Here is a 17,497-nt window from a genome sequence, read left to right as displayed (position 1 = left end):
ATATAACTTCTGGTGTGTTTTGATTTAGATCTATCACTGCATTTGATTTCTGGTCACTCCTCCTGTTTTCCCCTCTTCTGCTTCCCCTTTCCCGCTTCCCTGTGAGTCATGTGTACACGTCTAAAAACCCCTTTCTAACACGCCTGGAGTCACTTTCACGGCACCCTGCTGTCGGGCTGTCTTGGTGGCAGCGGTGGGGATTGCAACGTCACCTCTTCGAGCAGCACGTAGAGACCTTACCAGCACGGAGGTCCCGGACTCCCCTCTGCTGTGCTGAAGCTCTCTCATGCGTTACTGCATGTACACACACCAAAACCTTGACCAGACCACGTGTCTTTAAATTTCTGCTGCCTGTCAAATGTATTTTAAAGAACTCAACGAGAGAGACCTGGCCTGCTAGATGTATCCAGGTACTTGTTTACTCTTCCTCTTCCTCACTGACGTGCCGGTGGTTTTCGAGCAGGTCTGCTGGCAGCAGACCTCTCGGTCTCCCCCCCCCACCCCCCCGGGAACACGCGTGCTTCACCTTCTTTCCCGACAAGCGTTTTCGCGGGTGCAGGACCCCTCGCCGATGGTCTTCCCTCGGGACTTCGGGACGCTGCGCCCGGCCCCGACCCCCAGCTCCCGCGGTCTCCGGGGAGAAACCTGAGGTCACTCCGATCGCCCACCCTGGGGCGCTGCCGTCCTCCTCTGGCTGCGTCCACCATCTCCCTGGTCTCTGCTCCTCGGCAGCTCAGTCCCGGTGTGTGTGTGGGGGCACTAATTCCTCTGGGCTGTTCTGTTAGGAGTTTGCCGTCAGGCTCATCCGTCTTGCTGGTTAAGTGTTGAAGCGTTTGAGAGATTTTAGGTAAATTAATGCATAACTACAGTTGTAAAGATGAACTAGGTAATGGTCGTAAAGGTTTGGAAAATCGGATCAGTCAAATCCATAAGCTACTAATCAAAGAAAAGAAACAGCGTAGTTTTAATTTTTATATAAAAAATATTAATATAGCCCTGGCTGGCATAGCTCAGTGCATTGAGCGCGGGCTGCGGACCAAAGTGCCGCAGGTTCGATTCCCAGTCAGGGCACATGCCTGGGTTGCAGGCCACGGCTCCCAGCAACCGCACATTGATGTTTCTCTCTCTCTATCTCCCTCCCTTCCCTCTCTAAAAATAAAATAAATAAAAATTAAAAAAAAACAAAACACAAAGACAACTCTTTGAAAACTTAAAAAAAAAATATATATATATATAAATATAAACTCTAGAGCCAATCTGCCCAAGTTCAGACAATGGGGCCATCACTCACTAACCCTGACCTTGGGCTTGTCCCTTACCCACTCTGTGCCTCACCTGCCCCCAGTAAAGGGGGGTAAAACAGCCCCCGCCGCGAGGGGTCCGTGCAGGCGCCGCGGGCTCAGACGCACCCCGAAGGCCGCATGACGCCTGGCACAGGCAAGCGCTACAGCACGCGAAGCGCTTCTGTCATTCAAATTGAGTACAGAGGCTTAAAAAAACTAACCTTTTAAATTAAGACTTTAAGAAGTGGAATGCTGATCAAAACACAGGTATCTGGAAACATTTCTCTTCTGCACCACAGCCTCGCCTCGGTCTGCGAAAGCCCGCGGAGCAGGGCAGAGCCCACAAGGCCGAGAGGCGGGAGCCACGACCGGGGCACCTGGGAGCCTCTCTCACGACACGGCCGGGGCACCCACGAAAGGAGTGTATTCAGGGCGTCCGCGGACACTCGTGCGCCCGACCGACACAACACAAGCACAGAGACCGCCCGAGGGCAGCAGCGCGAACGCAGGCTGGCCGGGCCGCGGCGGCCGGTGCTCTCGGAGGCGACCCTGCGTGAGGCGCGCCGGCCCTGGCGGCCGGCCGACACCGACACCGACACCGACGCCAGTCCCGGTGTCGTAACAGGTCCGCCAGAGCAACTACGGGTGTTCAAGCCCATCCGGCGAGGCAACGTGAGAACAAAACGCTCAGGAAGAGCAGCTACTTCCGAAGGTCCCTGCTAGGTATGAAACGCTAGACTGTTCTGGCATCGCACTGGAAGTGACGCGAGATCTCTGAAGGCAGGAGGAGGAAGTTAAAACTCCACTGTTTTTATCCGCACTCCAGCCCCGCTGGGGCGGTCTGGAAGCGGTGCCGGGGTGGGACGCCGAGGCCTCGCTCCGGCACCGCGGCAGCCAGTGTGCTCGCGGCACACGCCGGCCAGCGGGCCGCGGACTCACCTCGAAGCTGTGCCTCCTCATGCGGCCCAGGCGCCGGCAGTACAGGTAGAGCATGCCGGTGCTGCTGCCCACGGCGATGTAGTCCCGGCTGGCGTCCAGGGCCGTCAGGCGCACCGCCACGGAGCGGAAGCCCTTCTGCACCTTCGCGGGGATGGCGCTGAGGAGGTAGTGCAAGGGGCAGAACTCCCTGAACGTGACGGGCGCCGCCGCAGACGCCATGGCCGGGGTGCACGGTGGCGGTCTTCCGGGGGGCCGTGGGGGGCCGCCTTGGCATCTGGGGAAACCTGCGGGCCGGAGAACAAGGCATGGTCGTTCTTCCGCCGTGCAGTCGCGCCGGAGAGACGTCCTCTCCGACGGTGGGGGTGTCCGACGGTGGGGGCGGGCAAAAACTGCAGCTGGGGCTCAGTCAGACAGAGGCAATAAACCAGCTGTCATTGAGATCACTTCTTTTTAGCATTTTAATTCAAAATGCACTTACCTATGTGCTGGTCCCTGTAATCTATATTGTGATAAAAACCATGGAGGGTGGAAAGAACAGTAAGAAACAGTTCTTATCCTCAAGAATCTTCTGAGCTAGCCAGGGAGGCAGAGAGACGGGACATTCCCAACCCACTCGGGACGAGCTGTGACTCCGTAGGTCTCGATGGGGAGGGCAGCGGTGTGGATCCCAGAGTGGGAGAGGCGTCGCTGGTACAGCCTGAGCCGTGCCAGAGAGCAGCGCCGCAGCCCCAGGGGCCCAGGTGTGCCGGGCTGCGAGGGTCCCCAGCTGCGGCCCACAGCCTCCGCCACGCTCAGAGCCTCCACCACACGCGCCCCCCTCTGCACCTCCGCGACCCGCGCCTCTCGGCTCCTCGGGCTCAACGCCCCCCTCAGCAACACCCCCTCAGCAGACCCTCGATCCTCACACAGCAAGTCTCAGCTCACAGGCGCTCTGTCCCTCATTTGACCCTCCCCTCCCCTGCAGGATGGGGGGCGTCGTCCCCCACTGTTAGAAGAAGGTGCCGAAGGCCAGAGGCTCACAGACTCGCCCAAGACCACGAGGCTGACGTGTGAACTCCGTCTGCCCTCCAAGTCCTGGGCCCTTCCCATGGTCACGGTCACGGTCACGGCTCTGACAGACAGGCAGCAGCTGCAGGTGGACGCTCTGTACCTGCTTACACCTGGGGGCACTTCAGCCCTTTAGGTCCACGGAGGTCGTCAAACTCCTCGACTGGAACCTTCTTGGGACGCTGGGTTTGCAGTCCGTTTGGGGCTTGTCTGTTCCTGCAGAGCTGACTGACTGGCTTCCGAGCCCCCTCCCAGGGACACTCAGCCAGAGGCCCTTGCGCAGGCTGCTCCCCGACCTGGGAGGCTCCTTCTCACTCCGCTCCTGCTGCTTCTCAGTGTGCGGCCTCTGCGAGAAGGCCCCTCCTCCACAAGGCCTTACCTCACCGTCCCCAAATGTGGCTACCTTCCCCCGCTGAGCACCCCACCACACCCCCTCCCCCAGCTCTCTCCACACACCGCCTTTCTCTGCGATTCTGCCTGACCCCCGCCTCACCCCGGGTCTGCAACCCCCACAGGAGCAGAGCCTGCCCGCCCCACCCGCCCCTCTACCCCCGGCCCCTGCGAGAGAGAGGGTTGGGCGCACCAGAGGCGCTCAGGAAGCCCGCGCTGACTACGTGCACACGCTGTGAGACAGGAAAATCTGCCAGGCAGGAAGGAGTGGCAAGAGGGAAGAGCAGCAGAGCAGCACCTTTTCCCCAGTGCGGTCCCCGTTCGCCGCTGAAACCACCACCCCCGGATCTGCCTGCGGGCACAGGCAGCTTCTCGAGCATTAGGTTGAGTCCTCTGTCGCTGAGAGTCACAGCGGCCCCTCCAGGCAGGCAGGCAGACTTGCGGGAACTTCCCGTAGGTACTCCTGACACGCCCCGCCCTCTGCGGCGGGTATGGACACTGACCGCCCTCTTTTAGCAGAAGCTGAAACTCCGGGAGTTTTTCCGACATGTGCCCCAAATCTCACAGTTTCAGGTGCCCCGTGTGACAGAAATCAGGATGGTGAACACTGGTGCTGTCCACACAGCAGCACAGCATAAGTCTGTAACTTTTTCAAAGCAAAACCGAGCCACCCTGGCTGGTGTGGCTCAGTGGATTGAGCGCCACCCTGCAAACCAAAGGATCATGGGTTCCATTCCCAGTCAGGGCACATGCCTGGGTTGCAGGCCAGGTTCCCACTAGGGGGCGCATGAGAGGCAACTACACATTGGTGTTTCCCTTGCTCTCTTTCTCCCTCCCTTCCCCTCCCTCTGAAAATAAAGAAACAAAATCTTTTCAAAGCAAGACCAAGCCTTGGTTGTGCACGTGCCCCAAAAGGTGGGCGAGACCCACCTGACCCAGAAATCAAACGGGGGCCGACTCCCGTGAGAAGGGCCCTGGCAGACACCTCGGGAAAGCACGCAGGTCACTTAAGGGCATGGGACACTGGGACCGAGGGGACAGCAGCGACAGGAACAGCGACAGCGGTGACAGCCCCCACCCTTACTGAACAGCGCCTGTCCTTGGCGCACCGCCTGAAACCCTCACAAAACCCCCGTGCTGTAGGCGCCGCCTGCCTCCCTTCCCCAGGGGCAGAAACTCCCCGCCCGGCCGCTGCAGCCCGCAGCTGGAGGTGCTTCCTTCAGCAGGGACACTCCCACCAGAAGCACAGAGCCCTGCACACCCTCCTCCTCCTCCTCAGGTCGGGAGCCCTGGTCCCCACGTGCCACCATCACTCCCACACGCGGGGGCGGGTGGGGGGCGCCCTGACCCCACGCTGCCGCCAACCGTGGCAGGCGCTGTCTCGGAAGCGGAGCTAAGACCAGTAACCTCAAGTCCAAACGGCTCCCTTGGCTGCACAGCGGCGCTGGGTCACCAGAGCGTGCTGACAGCTCCAGTGGTTGGAGGACTCCCTCCAAAACCTCCAGGGAGCGGCGATTAGCACTCAGTGGTGCGGTCCATTTTGGAAGTCGGGCCACAACATCTGTGGTGTTTCTAAGTGTGAAAACCTTGTGGCTGCACCTAACGAGACTGATGCAGTCAGGTGTCTTCCAGGCGGGACTGGGTCACCTCCCGGTCGGTGCCTGCCGGCCAGCCGGCCAGTGCTCAGCACCCAGCTTCCTCCCAGGCCGCCCTACTTCCGCACGCCCCGCTCTGCATGGCGGGGCCTGCCGGCCGCTGAGCCCAGCCTTGAGCCCGCCGGGCCTCCCCACCCCGCACGCCCGCAGCTGCGTGATCTCTCCACAGGAAGCCCTCTGGGACGCCCTCGGACACAGACACGCGCTCGCCTTTGTTCAGCACAGGCTGCGAGGGCGGTCACACACGGCACCGCCGCCGGCTTCTGTCCCGTCGGTGGCTCCCTCCTGCCTTTGCCCACGTCCTCCTAGTCCGCACGCTCCATGGGGCTCCACAGACCAACGGAGCTCGCGGTACAACCGACGCTCCGTGCGCTTTTGTTTAATTATCTTCTCTCTCAAAACACTGCCAGGAGTCCCCCCATACGACAGCCCGAGAGAGAAGACCGCCCTGCCACAGCCGCGGCCGCGGCCACCCTTAGGCAAACATTCCCGGGTCTCCTGTCCAGGCCGTAGCACTCGGCCGCCACTCACAGGGGAACCGCGCTCTGGACGGCAGCTCACGTCCCCCCGGGGTGGCAAGTCCCCAACCAGGCCCCCATGCCCCCCCCCCCACCGCTGGACAACCGATCTGCCCCTCACTCTTCCCAGTCAGCCCGCTGCTGCCTTAGGCGTCCCCTCCTCCCCCAGAGGAGCCCCAGCCGCTGCTCCACCCCCTGCACAGGGGCTGCTGTGGGGCGGCACTCGCCTCCATCTCCCAGGGCAGCAGCCGCTCTAAGAGAAGTCCGCAAACACAGCCGGGCCCACTTTCCACCACGAGACAGCGTGGCTGAGGGACGACGGAAACCTGACAGAGGCTGCCGCCTAGCCGATCCTTCGGTGAGGACCTCCTTGTCCCGTCTGCGCCCCCTCCAAGCCAGAGGGCCCCCGCAGGCAGGGGTCTGCGGGACTGGGTCTGTCCGGTCCACCCCGCACCCTAGAGCCCGGGTCGGTGGCTGGCATTCAGTGGACCCCAAATAACTACCTGCTGAAAGAACGAACGCGGGGTGCAAGTCGGGCTGCAAACCCCAGCAAGGTCAGAGGTTTAAGGAGCTGCGGCTGGCTGGGTGGGTGCAAGCAGAGAGGCCTTGCAGCTCAGGGAACCGGGAGCTTCTGGAGACCAGGGCCCGGGGTGGCGTCTGGGTCTGGGGATTTCCAGAGACTCCCTTCCTTAAAAGTTTCCAGGACCTCGGCCAAGAAGAAGTGCACCCCGAGGGCAGCCGGTCACTCCAGCAGACCACGCAAGTGTGCGCCCACACGCCGCCCACGGGTGGAACAAAATAAACGGCGGCACCTCCGCGAGAAAGTGAGGACGCACAGAGCCGGGAAGAGCCACGGCAGGAGAGCCGTTCTTCGTGGGAAGGCAGCGCCTATCGGCACGGGCTTGGCCCTCCACACGCGCCGACCCCCTTCACGCTCCCCGGGACGGAGGCAGAACCCAGCGTCACCTCCAGCTCGCTGACTGCCGGGCGGACTCTCACAGCCGCGGCAGCGCCTGCCCGGAGCACACACCCGAGCCCCGTTCTGCAGCCTGCACCACCTATTCTGCCTCCCGGGCCTCGAAGCAGCACCCAGGGAACGGCCGCTTCCTCGGCACCCCCGGGGTACGCGCCCAGGCCCCGGGGCGCGCAAAGCCCGGGCGCTGAGAGGGCCGGGGACGCACGCAGGCTCCGGCGCTCGGGGGCCGGGCGGGGGGCGCGGCGTGGGAGGAGCGGGGCGCGCCGGGCGGGGGCCGAAGCGGGAGGGCGACAGCTGCCGCGCTCCGCGGGCCGCCAGCGTCTGCGAAGCGGGCGCTTCGTGGTCGGACATGCAGCCTCGGCCACCCGCACGGGCGAGACCTCGGGAGCGGGAGAGGGGGCGAGCCGGGCAGGGCGACCCCAAGTCGCTGAGGCGAGGGGCGGCGGCGGGGAAGCCGACGCCAGCCGCGTCGCCGGACTCACCTCCCGCCACAGCCCCTCAGGGACTCGTCGGGCCCGCCGGGCCGGAGGAGGAGGGACGGACTCCGGGCCGCGGGAGCTGCCGGAAGCTCGTTCCCTGGGCCACCGGGCCCGCCCCGCCGAGCGACAGCCGGCTCCTCCGGGGGCTAGAGCGGCGGAGCCACAAGTGGCGGCGGGAGGGGCGAGCCGGAAGTGACGTGAGCGCGCAGTGGGCGGGGCCTCGGGTCTCCTTCCGGGGATCTGCGGCCGGCATGGAAGGTGCGTGAGAGGGGCCGGTTTCCCGGGGCGGGGAGGGGGGGGCGGGGTGGAACTGTGGGGACTGGGCGGGAGGCCCGGGGCCTCGGGGTTGAGCGGGGTCCCCGCGTCGCTCCGGCCCAGCCCGCTGGCCCCGCGCGGGCCCTGCTGTCGGCCCGGGAGCCGGTCGGTGAGGCCGAGCATCAGTTTTTCCAAGCGCAGAACGAGTTGCACGCAAAAAAGTGTCCGCGGATCCTGACGCTCGCATCGTCTTTGACATTATAAATAGCATTAGCGCAGCGCTGCCCCTGAGCGGCCCCCGGGCGGAGTTACCGGGCACAGTCCTTCCGCTGGCACTAAGAGCTGGCACTCGGCGGGTGGTCCCTGTGCGCCCCGAAGTGCTCGGAGGGCTGGACGGGGGTCACCTCTTTGAGCCTCACGGCGATCCCATAAGGCGATGTCCGCAGATGGGCAGGGAGGCTGGAGGGCGAGGTGGCGGAGCCACCCACCGCCCTCGGCCTCACGCTGCTCTGCCCTCTGTCACCGGCCTGCCTGTCCTACCAGCCTGTGACATTGTTGGGGTCAGAACTGGTTTTGGTTCCTAAGCACGTGCTGGGGGTGCGGCTGACAGATGATGAATCAGATGGGATCCTGGCCTTGAAGGAGCCCGTACTGGGGGAGAGAACCCCTTGGAAGACGATGTAGCATGGGTGGTGCACGCAGTTTCCCTAGTCGACACATTTTATTCAACACCTACTGTGTGCTGAGGCTATGAGAAGGAACACGGAGCATGAGCCCTTGGCCCGCGGGAGCTGATGCTGTCTGCAGGCAACGTGCTCAGAGCTGAGTGGGTTGCCTGGCGGTGATGGAAGGCCACGCATTGGAGAAGTCCTCGTGACTGCAGATACTGTGTTGGACACTTACTGCGTGCCAGGCCCTCACAGCTTTCCGTATATTATCCAACCTCTATGCCAACTCTCTGAAGTAGAGAGTTGTAGAGAGTCTGAAGTCTTATCCCCATTTTACAGATGGGGACATTGGGGCTCTGAGAGGTTACTTAACGTGCCCAAGGTCTCACCGCTGGCGAGAGCAGCACTGGGATTCCGGTGCAGTCGGGATGGTCTTCAGGGCTGGACTCCGAACGGTGCCGCTGCGCATGCACTGCACCCTTTCAAGGCCTCTCACGGAGTTCAGACGACCTCCTGGGGACCAGGAGCAGAGCAGCCTCTGATGGGTTCCGAGTAGGGAGGGGGAGAGGGCACAGGAGCGCTGGAAGAGCCCAGACAGCCTGAGTGGGCTTTGGGTGGTCTGGGGGTGGCTTCCCACAGGGGCTGGGATCTGGGTGCATCTTGGGGCATGGGCAGCGCTAGCCCGAGAGAGGAAAGAACTTTCTAGCAGAAAGAACTGCATGTGTAAAGGTCTGCAGCTGACCCCACTTTGAGAGCTGCCAGCAGTTCATCTTAGCTGTAGGTTAAGGGGGTTCCAGGCAGGGGTTAGGACGAGGGTTGAGGTGGAGAGGAGGTCAGGTCCTGAGGTCCTCTGCCCCTCGGGGTCGGCCTCGTCAGTGTCCTGGGCACCTCGAAGCTCTGAACAGACGTGAGGCACCCGAGTGCCTGAGACCAGGTGACACGAGTACCCAGTCTCGGGGCTGGGAGGTTTTAGCAGAAAGTCACAACTTCTCCCGATTTCCAGCCGTGAAAGCAGCCGAAGTGCTTAAGGTAAAGCTGTGTGGATCCGTTAAGCTAGGAAAGGATCCAGCCATCGCGGGCGAGTCTTCAAATGTGAAAACCATTCTGTTTTTTTCTCATTCCGGGAACTTTCCTGGTCATCCAGACTTCCCGGTGTCCACGTGACTTATTTGTCCAGTTGATGCAGCATTCAGTTTCACTGTGGGGAGTTCTAAGAGCCTTTGCCCTCCAGCTGTGGCCACGAATTCCATAACAGTTGTGTTTCTTTCACTGCCCACCAGCAAAGACCCCGGGAAGTGCAACGCCCAGAAAGCCTGTCTTATCTGTCAGCGCGAGAAAAATTAAGGACAATGCCGCTGATTGGCATAATTTAATCCTGAAATGGGAAACCCTCAATGACGCAGGCTTTGCTATTGCAAATAATATCGCCAACACGAAGATCAATTTATTGTAAGTACAGCTACGGCCCCTCCGAGCTCTTCATTTTTAATGATTGGGCACGAGTTTTGTGGGGGTCTGTTATGGGGGAAGGGTGGTCTCCATCAACATGGACAACTTAAATTATATTAAGGAAAAAAGCAAGTGGTAGAATGATACATGCAAGTATGAAGTATTAACGCACATTTAAATACAAAATTACACTGTGCGGGATCTGGCACAAATAACGCCCTTGTTTTATTACAGGCTCTTTTATTACAAAGTCATAAGCATGTAATTCTGCAATATAACAATATCACACTCGAGCATGCCATGTGACATTTGAGGTGACATGTTCAAATTAAAACTATAAATTATCACGCCCTTGTTATCACCCTACCAACCACCCTCAAGTAGGCCTTACTCCTGCTGGACCCTGTGTCCTGTTCCTGGTTACATCTAAATATACAAAATACATAAAATTATAAAAATAGATCGGAAGGACGCAGGCACAGTTCATGACCTTGGTCTCCTCTGGGAAGAATAAGTGTTGGGGTGGTTGGTAAGGGGGAGGTTGTCTTCATAATGTTGCGTCTTATTTTGCAACATTGTGATTTACAGTAAGAAATATCTCTTCCTCCGTGTTCCTGACACACAACTCCCAAACCCCTTATAATTCCCTAATTAACAAGAGCAATGGGAGAATCTCTCCTTACAATGTTTGGTCTTTTGTCCTCAAGTAGTCCCGGCTCCTGAAATAGTTCCGGGGCGGTAAAAGAAGTGTCTCCCATTTGTAACAAGCCCCTTTGGACCATGCCTGAGTTTATGTTAATAAGGTGACTTGGGGGAAGCCCTGGAGGATGCAGGCTGGTTGCCAGGGGAACCAACCAAGCAACAGGGGCCTGGAACTTTTAGCACCACTCCTGTGGGAGGCGAGAGGGGCTGGAGGTTGAGCTAACCGCCAGCAGCAGCCACCTGTGGCTCCATCCGCCATACCTGTGGGGTTTGGAGAGCTTCCAGGCTGGTAAGTGAGAACAGTCGATGTGCTGGAAGGGTGTCCCCAAACTCCACAGGGGCAGAAGCCCCTCCTGGACCTCGCCTCACACACCTCTTCATCTGGCTGTTCTTTCATATTCTTCAGTATCTTTCGCAGTAAGCGGTAATGTAGTGAGTGAACCGTTCCCCCGAGTTCTGAGAATCACCCGAGCACGTTAATCGAACTCGAGCAGGGGGTCGCAGGACCCTCTGCTGCACAGCAGTCAGTCGGAAGGACAGGGAGCAGCCTGGACCCCCGCGAGGCCCGCTCTCGGGCACTGAGCGCTGCGCCCGCGGGAGCCAGCGCTGTCTCCCGGTAGATCAACCTCTTCTCGAGGTTGTAATTCCGTGCAGACACCCTCCAGCGTGTGCGTCTCTGAGCCAGAGCCTAGAGACGCGAACTCCTGGCCTGCACTCCGGGCCGCAGCCGCGCTTTCCTGCGGAGTCCTGCTCAGCCGGCCCCGTGAGCTGCTCCCACATTCCCTCCCCCGTTTTAGTATGGAACTTCTTCCCTTCCGTGTTGATCGTGGCCCCACTTGATTATTCTCCTGCCCCGTGGGGCACGGCCTTCAGTGTACGGAATGCCTTCCGAGCTCGTCATCCCCGTGCCCAGCCCCGTGCCCAGCCCCGCGCCCCGCGCCGAGGGGGCCCCAGGGCTGAAAGTGATTGACTCACTCTAGTGCCGAGTTGAGTAACTGGCGGATGTATCCGTCGTGTACGTAGACGAGTCGACGTTTAATTACGTAAAGCAGCACGTTTGGGGAACCCCTGACGTCACTTCCTGGACGTCGTCGCGTCATCTCGGGTCCGCCCTAACGGGCCGAGGCGAGCGCACAGAACGTGACCCGCTCCCCCTCTTCCGCTCTGTCCAGGAGCAGAGACGAGGCCGAGCTCGGGAGTGGCGGGCCGGCCTGCGGCGGAGATGCAGAGCGGACGCCTGCGGGGTACAGCGCGGAGCTCGAGGCGCGGTGCGAGGAGCTGCGAGCTACCTTGGACGCTTTGGTAAGGCCCAGGGACCCGGCCCCTGCGCGCCGTCCCTGACTCCCGGGCGCCTCTGGCCCGGGGGCTCGCCTGCCACTGGGCCGCGCTCGACTCTGCGTGGTCGTTCCTGCTCAGACACTGGCTTCTCCCTCCTCAGCCGCCTCTGCCTGGTCCGCAAGTCTTGCTGTCCCCAAGATGCTGCCCCGACCTTTGTTCTTTTGGTCCCAGGTGTTCATGGGACCAAATCTCACCCCCTTGCCGGCTCCATGGTAACTGTTTTACGGCTCGGTAGGCCCCCAGCCTCTCTTGTCGCCACTGGGCTCTGCTCGGTGACCCCAATGCGGCCAGAGACAGGGCGGAGGCGAGTGGCTGGGCTGCGTTCCAGCAGAACCTTCCTTGTCCATCCTGAAGCTTGAATTGCATAGTTTTCACGCGTCACCACGTATTCTTTGGATTTTTTTTCAGCCACTTAAAAATGTAGCCCCCGTTCTTAGCTTGCAGCCCTACAGAACCAGCTGCGGGCCGGCCGGCCTGTGGGCCCTGGCTGGTAAGTGGTCGCTCGGTGAACTGGTGACTGGAGCTCCGCGCCCACCGCCCGGGCCACCAACCGTGGACGCCGCACGGCGCCCCTTTGCCGGCCCGGGAATGAGGGTTTGCGCATGTCTGAACTTGGATAGCTACAGCTCGCCCGTGACCATAAAATCCTTAGTTTCAACCTTTGCTGATGGAAGTGCTTCCTATACTTTACATGCTTCCTTGCCTTCTTTAACAGAATATGTTGAACATAATTACATTTCTTCAGCATGCCGTTTACTCGGAGTTAGGATTCAAAGGAGTTTTTCAGGAAACAACACTAACCCTCCCAAATGCCGCATCACTCGTGAGGTGCGGGATGCTTTCAGAAACACTGGAATGGGAAGATGAATGGCGCATTGAGGGCATCTCGGTGACATAGCCTTTTGTTTTAGATCGAAAGGCGACACTGACTTCAGCCATTTGGCTGTGTGTGGGGCTGTTTGTCTCCTCTGGACAACTAGGGTTTTGTGACTGTCCTGCCATTTGGGGACGCTGCCTTCCCTCTCGCCCTAGGCGAGCAGTGTCGTCTGTCAGCCCCACGCCCAGAAGGGCGGGGACAACGTGGGTGGGCTCTGGGATTCCCGCTGTCTTGGCTTTGGCTCCCTGTCCACCCTGTGTCTCTGGTGGGCGCGCTCTGGGCCAGTGGGGGTAACAAAGGCAGAGTGACCCGCTGAAGGTCACAGTTAATAAGCTGTCAAAGGCTGGTCACCGTTCCAGTGTTTTTTCCCATAACCCGTCTGACTGTGGCAAGTGCACACGAGCAGGCTGGCGTGGGGCCTGCAGGACCCCTGCAGTCCTGACCTGCAGCAGCTTTTCTTAGAGGAGGGCGCGCCAGAGAGCTGCCGCCCAGTGTGGGGGAGAGAGCACGCGCTGGGTGCCGGGGCTTGGGGTCAGAAAGCGGGGCCTCGGGTCCTGGCCTCGTCCCTCCCGAGCTCAGCAACCTTGGGCGCTTGCCCAGCTGTCGGACGGGAAGGGAGCCTGCCTCTTGGGGCTGAGCCAAGGGACGTATCGAGCCTGAAAGGACCTGGGAAAGGAGTGCCATGCTTTAGAGGTCAATGCTGGCTGCATGCAGCGCGAGCCGCTCCAGGTGTCCCTGGAGGGTCCGGTGGCGGGAGGACCAGGTGCGAGGGGCGAAGACTTGGGCGCCCTAGAGATCCTTTATACCCCCACCCCCGCGCTCCCAGAGGGGGCTGTGCCCAGGAGTTGGGAATGTGTCCTCGAGCCCGTGCCACTCAGACCTGAGCTCCTGGTGGCCCCGCCCGTCCGCTTCGTGTATGTGTGTGCGTGTTGCATGTATTGGGGTGGCACTGGTTGGTGAAAGTGTGTGGGTTGCAGGTTCTGTGATGCATCGCCTGTGTGTTGTGCTGTGTGCTCGTCACCCCAAGTCAAGGCTCCTTCCAGCACATTTACCCCCCTTTGCCCTCTCCCCCCAACCCCCCGTGATCACCGCACGGTTGTCAGTGTCAAAGAGGTTTTCCTTTTGGGGGAGCTGCTTTCTTCACCCTTTCACCGAGCCCCCCAACTGCCCTCCCCCCTGACGGCTGTCAGTCTGGTTCTCTGTGTCTGAGCCTGTTTCTGTTGTTTGTCAGCTTATTGTGGTCACTAGGTCCCACACGTGAGTGAGACCACGTGGTGTCTGTCTTTCCCTGACTGGCTCAGTTCACTCCGCATGATGCCCCCCAGGTCCACCCACGCCGTCGCGAAGGGTAAGAGTTCCTTCTTTCTCATGGCTGAGCACCCCTCTGTCCTAGTCAGCAAGCCCTTACCCAGCACCGGCAGGCACTTCGTCAGGCCGCTGAGGGGCAGCGGGGGCGGTGTCCGCATGGGGCACCAGCTGCACGCGGGGCCTGGCTGGCTACCCCGGGGCACCGCCAGGGTCCCGTCGCCTCCTTCCTGAGCTCCGTCCTGCGGGGTGTGGGCTGCCTCTCACTGTCACCATGTGATGAACAAGGAACCTGGGCTCCGAAGGGACTCCCAGAGGCGGTCAGTAAGAGTCGGGAGTGAGCTCAGTTACGGCCTGTCCGTCTTGCCTTCCACAACGGCAGAAGTCCGCCTTGCGGACGACCCCTCCTCATCTCTGGTTGGTGCTGAGAAGTTAGTGCCCGGGGAAACTCTCAGGGAGCTCCTTCTGCTCCAGGACTGGAAGTCGGGCTCATTGCCGAGTAATCCAGGTTAATGAAATCGGCCACTGTCTGCCCGGAAACTTGCTGTGCGTGGAGTGAATGGTGTCGAATGACTGGACGTTTGGTCTCAGCAGACTGACACTTACTTCCCTAGCTCTGAAATCTTAGAGTGCTGGAACCTGAGACCGGAGGAGATTTCAACTCTTATTATTACATTCCAAATTATTATCTTTTCAGACGAAAATACAGGTGAAAATGGAAAAGCTCTCTTCAACTACCAAGGGAGTGTGTGAACTGGAAAATTACCACTATGGGGAGGACGGCCCACGGCCCCCGCTGTTCCACACGTGGCCTACGGCCCGCTTCTGTGAGTGCTCCCCGCGGGGCCGCGGGGCGGGGGGGGGGCCTGTGGGGGGCCGCAGGGCGGCAGGGCGCCGGCGCTGCGTTTTAACCACCAGAGAATGGTGACAAAGTAATTAGAGACCCAGGCAGCAAGCTGCCGTGACTGGCCCTTTAAAACCAGTGAGTAGAATAAAGTCTGCCACTTCTGCAAAGACAGAAATCTTGACTTTTTTCCTGAAGTTTTTTTTTTTTGTGGGTGTTTTGTTTCGTTTTTCATTTTGTTTTAATGAAAAAACTTCAGTGAACCTCATGGAAGAAGACTGCTTGGAAACTGGAATTCATTACTTGAACAACCTCTATGAGACACTGTTATTTTTAGCTTTATTAGTTCAAAAGAAGGGCTAAGCTTTTTGATATCGATGTGAGATCTCACTTTTAAATGAGGGAGGAAAAGGTCAAGTCAGCTAGCCTGGTGTGTTGAAATACTGTCAGTTTGGGGTTGACCTGCTCTTTATAATCATCGCGGGTCCTTAGTTGAGGAGAAAGGGCAGAGTCACTTTTCATTCGCGGTACTCACCGCAGCAGCTCCTGCTAACGGGCTCCAGCTGTCGGTCCTCAGTCCTGGTGCCGCTGCCGATTCTGGGGGGCGGCAAGGAGCGCGTGCGGGCGGCAGCCTTTCCCGGGCAAGGCTGCCCCCTCGGATCCTGCCACTGAAGGGAGGCTCTCGCGTTCCAGACGAGGTGGCCCGCCAGCTCCTGGCCATGTACCGGGAGGAGCTGCTCCTGAAGCGCGCCATCGTCGCGGGGCTGGCGCACACCACGGACCGCAACCTCACCCTGACCTACCTGTCCCTGTGGCTGCACCAGCCCTGCGTGCGCAGCGACAGCAGGCTGCTCCTGGAAAGCATGCTGCTTGAAACAGGGCACCGAGCTCTGTGACTTCCCACCACGGTCCGCGTGCCATCTCCAGAGCCCTGCCTTCGCCGCAGGCTCCCGCAGCCCCCACACGGACCGTCCCACAGTGGGGACCCACGCCCGCACCCCGGCGCCATGCCCGGACTCTGGCACGGCCACCCGCCCACCTTCTAGGGTCTCCCGGACAGGACCCTTGCACCGCTCCCTGTGGCCTCTCCAGACACGCCCGTTAACTGCTGCGCGCCATCTGCCACTCGGCGCCATCCGTCCCTGTGGCGAGCCTGTCGGCCACGAGGACCTGGGCGTGAAATAAATGAGCTCCTTCCTCCAGAGCAATGGAGTGGTCCTGTCTTTGTAAGCCAGGTGTATTTTACAGGGCTCACATTTGTGGACAGAGTCCCTGGTTTAGTATTTATACTTTATACTTGCTGGTATTGTTTGAACTTCTGGGGCTGTATTAGTTTTGCAATTACGGCTGATGTTTAAAATACCACAGGGTCACCTGGGCAACGATGGCACCATGAAAAGGATCACCCCCTATAAAAAAAATGGCCCATCGGCAACCACCCGAGTGGTGGTGCTTCCGCGTGGCTCTCCTGGCATAAATCCTGTGGCGTGGCAGTGGTCGCAGAGAAACACGGAGGGCGGGAGGGTCAGTTCTGCCGTGCTCCCCAGGAACAGAGGCCTGAGAAATTTCGCGCTGTGGGATACCGGGTGGGGCCTCGAGACACTGAAGTTCCGTTACCCTGGAAACAAGGGCCTCCCCGGGGAAGGAGAGGACGCAGGCCGCCAGTGAAAGGCTCGGTCCCCGGCGGGCTATTCCGAGGAGAAGTCCGGCGCCCTGACTGTGCAGGCTGACCCATCAAAAGCACTTACAGGCAACAATTTTTAGAATTTCTCTTGCCTCTGCCTTTGCAGTATTTGCGGAAATCCAACCTCATAGAAGTTTCCCATGGTATGTCTTGCAGGCTGGGAACCACGTGGTTGGCGCTTGAGCCGGGACAGGTGGGCGGGGCCCCCAGAGGCACGGGTCTGTGGGCAGTTTCGTGTTTGGGGGGACACTCCGAGACAAATGCTCTTCAGGGGAGACACAGAACAATTTGTAGGCCTTTCTGGGACGTTTCCTGTTTCCTGATGCCTCATCCCCTGGACACCACATTGGCCATTAATAGGAAGAATCGATGCTGCGAAGGACAAGCAGAACCAAAAGCGCTGAGTGAGGAACACATTACCGGGTGGCACTCACCCAGAGACCTCGCACCGAGGGACCAGACTGACGGAAGAGATCTCCGGGGGTTGAATTTGCCGCATCCCGAAGTCTGCACGATTCTAGACAATCTGCAATGCAGTTTCTACCCCAAAGAAACCACGGAGTCCCGAGAGAACCACAGCAGACTCCTGACCACAGCGGCTGAGTCACAGTTCTCTCCTGTGCCCCCAGAAATCCCGCCCAGCGGGCAGTGCAGGAGCGTGAAAGTACCAACAAAACAGAACAGGGTTGGGGGAAAGGTTTGGGGACGAATTCATGAAAAGTACCTTTAATTAAAACTAAAAACATACATATGTAAACATATATATGTTTATACATATAAAACTCCAAGAAATACAAAAGCATAAAAATAATCACAATGGCCCTGGCTGGTGTGGCTCAGTGGATTGAGCACCAGCCTGTGAACCAAAGGGTCGCAGGTTTGATTCCCAGTCAGGGCACATGCCTGGGTTGCAGGCCAGGTCCCCGGTTGGCAACCACACATTGATGTTTCTCTCCTTTTTTCCCTCCTCCCCCCTCTCTAAAAATAAATAAATTAAATCTTTAAGAAAAAAAGTAATCACAATGTACCACACAGAGCTCAGCTGTGCACAGCATTTGCATGTCATAAAAAGGAGCGCCACCTTTCTT

At 59.5% G+C, this 17,497-nt stretch overlaps 2 protein-coding genes across 2 annotated transcripts in view; one reads left to right on the top strand and one right to left on the bottom strand.

Moving 5' to 3' along the window:
• TECPR2 (tectonin beta-propeller repeat containing 2) overlaps positions 1-7,428 on the bottom strand; it is a 52,672-nt gene extending 45,244 nt beyond the window's left edge. The window contains exons 1-2 of the mRNA XM_045821978.1: positions 7,291-7,428; positions 2,223-2,506 (exon numbers count right to left, since the gene is read on the bottom strand). Coding sequence (XP_045677934.1) covers positions 2,223-2,441 — 219 coding nt within the window. The 5' untranslated portion in view covers positions 2,442-2,506; positions 7,291-7,428. The remainder of the gene's footprint in view (positions 1-2,222; positions 2,507-7,290) is intronic.
• LOC123807934 (cyclin dependent kinase 2 interacting protein) lies at positions 7,417-17,260 on the top strand. The gene is made up of 5 exons (XM_045821979.1): positions 7,417-7,545; positions 9,491-9,659; positions 11,534-11,663; positions 14,579-14,708; positions 15,419-17,260. The coding sequence occupies exons 1-5, from the start codon at positions 7,539-7,541 to the stop codon at positions 15,619-15,621; spliced, it is 639 nt and encodes a 212-aa protein (XP_045677935.1). The 5' UTR covers positions 7,417-7,538; the 3' UTR covers positions 15,622-17,260.
• Positions 17,261-17,497: the final 237 nt, after the last annotated feature.

Source organism: Phyllostomus hastatus, unplaced genomic scaffold, assembly GCF_019186645.2.
Source record: "Phyllostomus hastatus isolate PE091 unplaced genomic scaffold, TTU_PhHast_1.1 phas_scaffold_501, whole genome shotgun sequence".
In the NCBI taxonomy this organism is placed as follows: Eukaryota; Metazoa; Chordata; class Mammalia; order Chiroptera; family Phyllostomidae; genus Phyllostomus; species Phyllostomus hastatus.
This window is presented reverse-complemented; position numbering and strand designations above follow the sequence as displayed.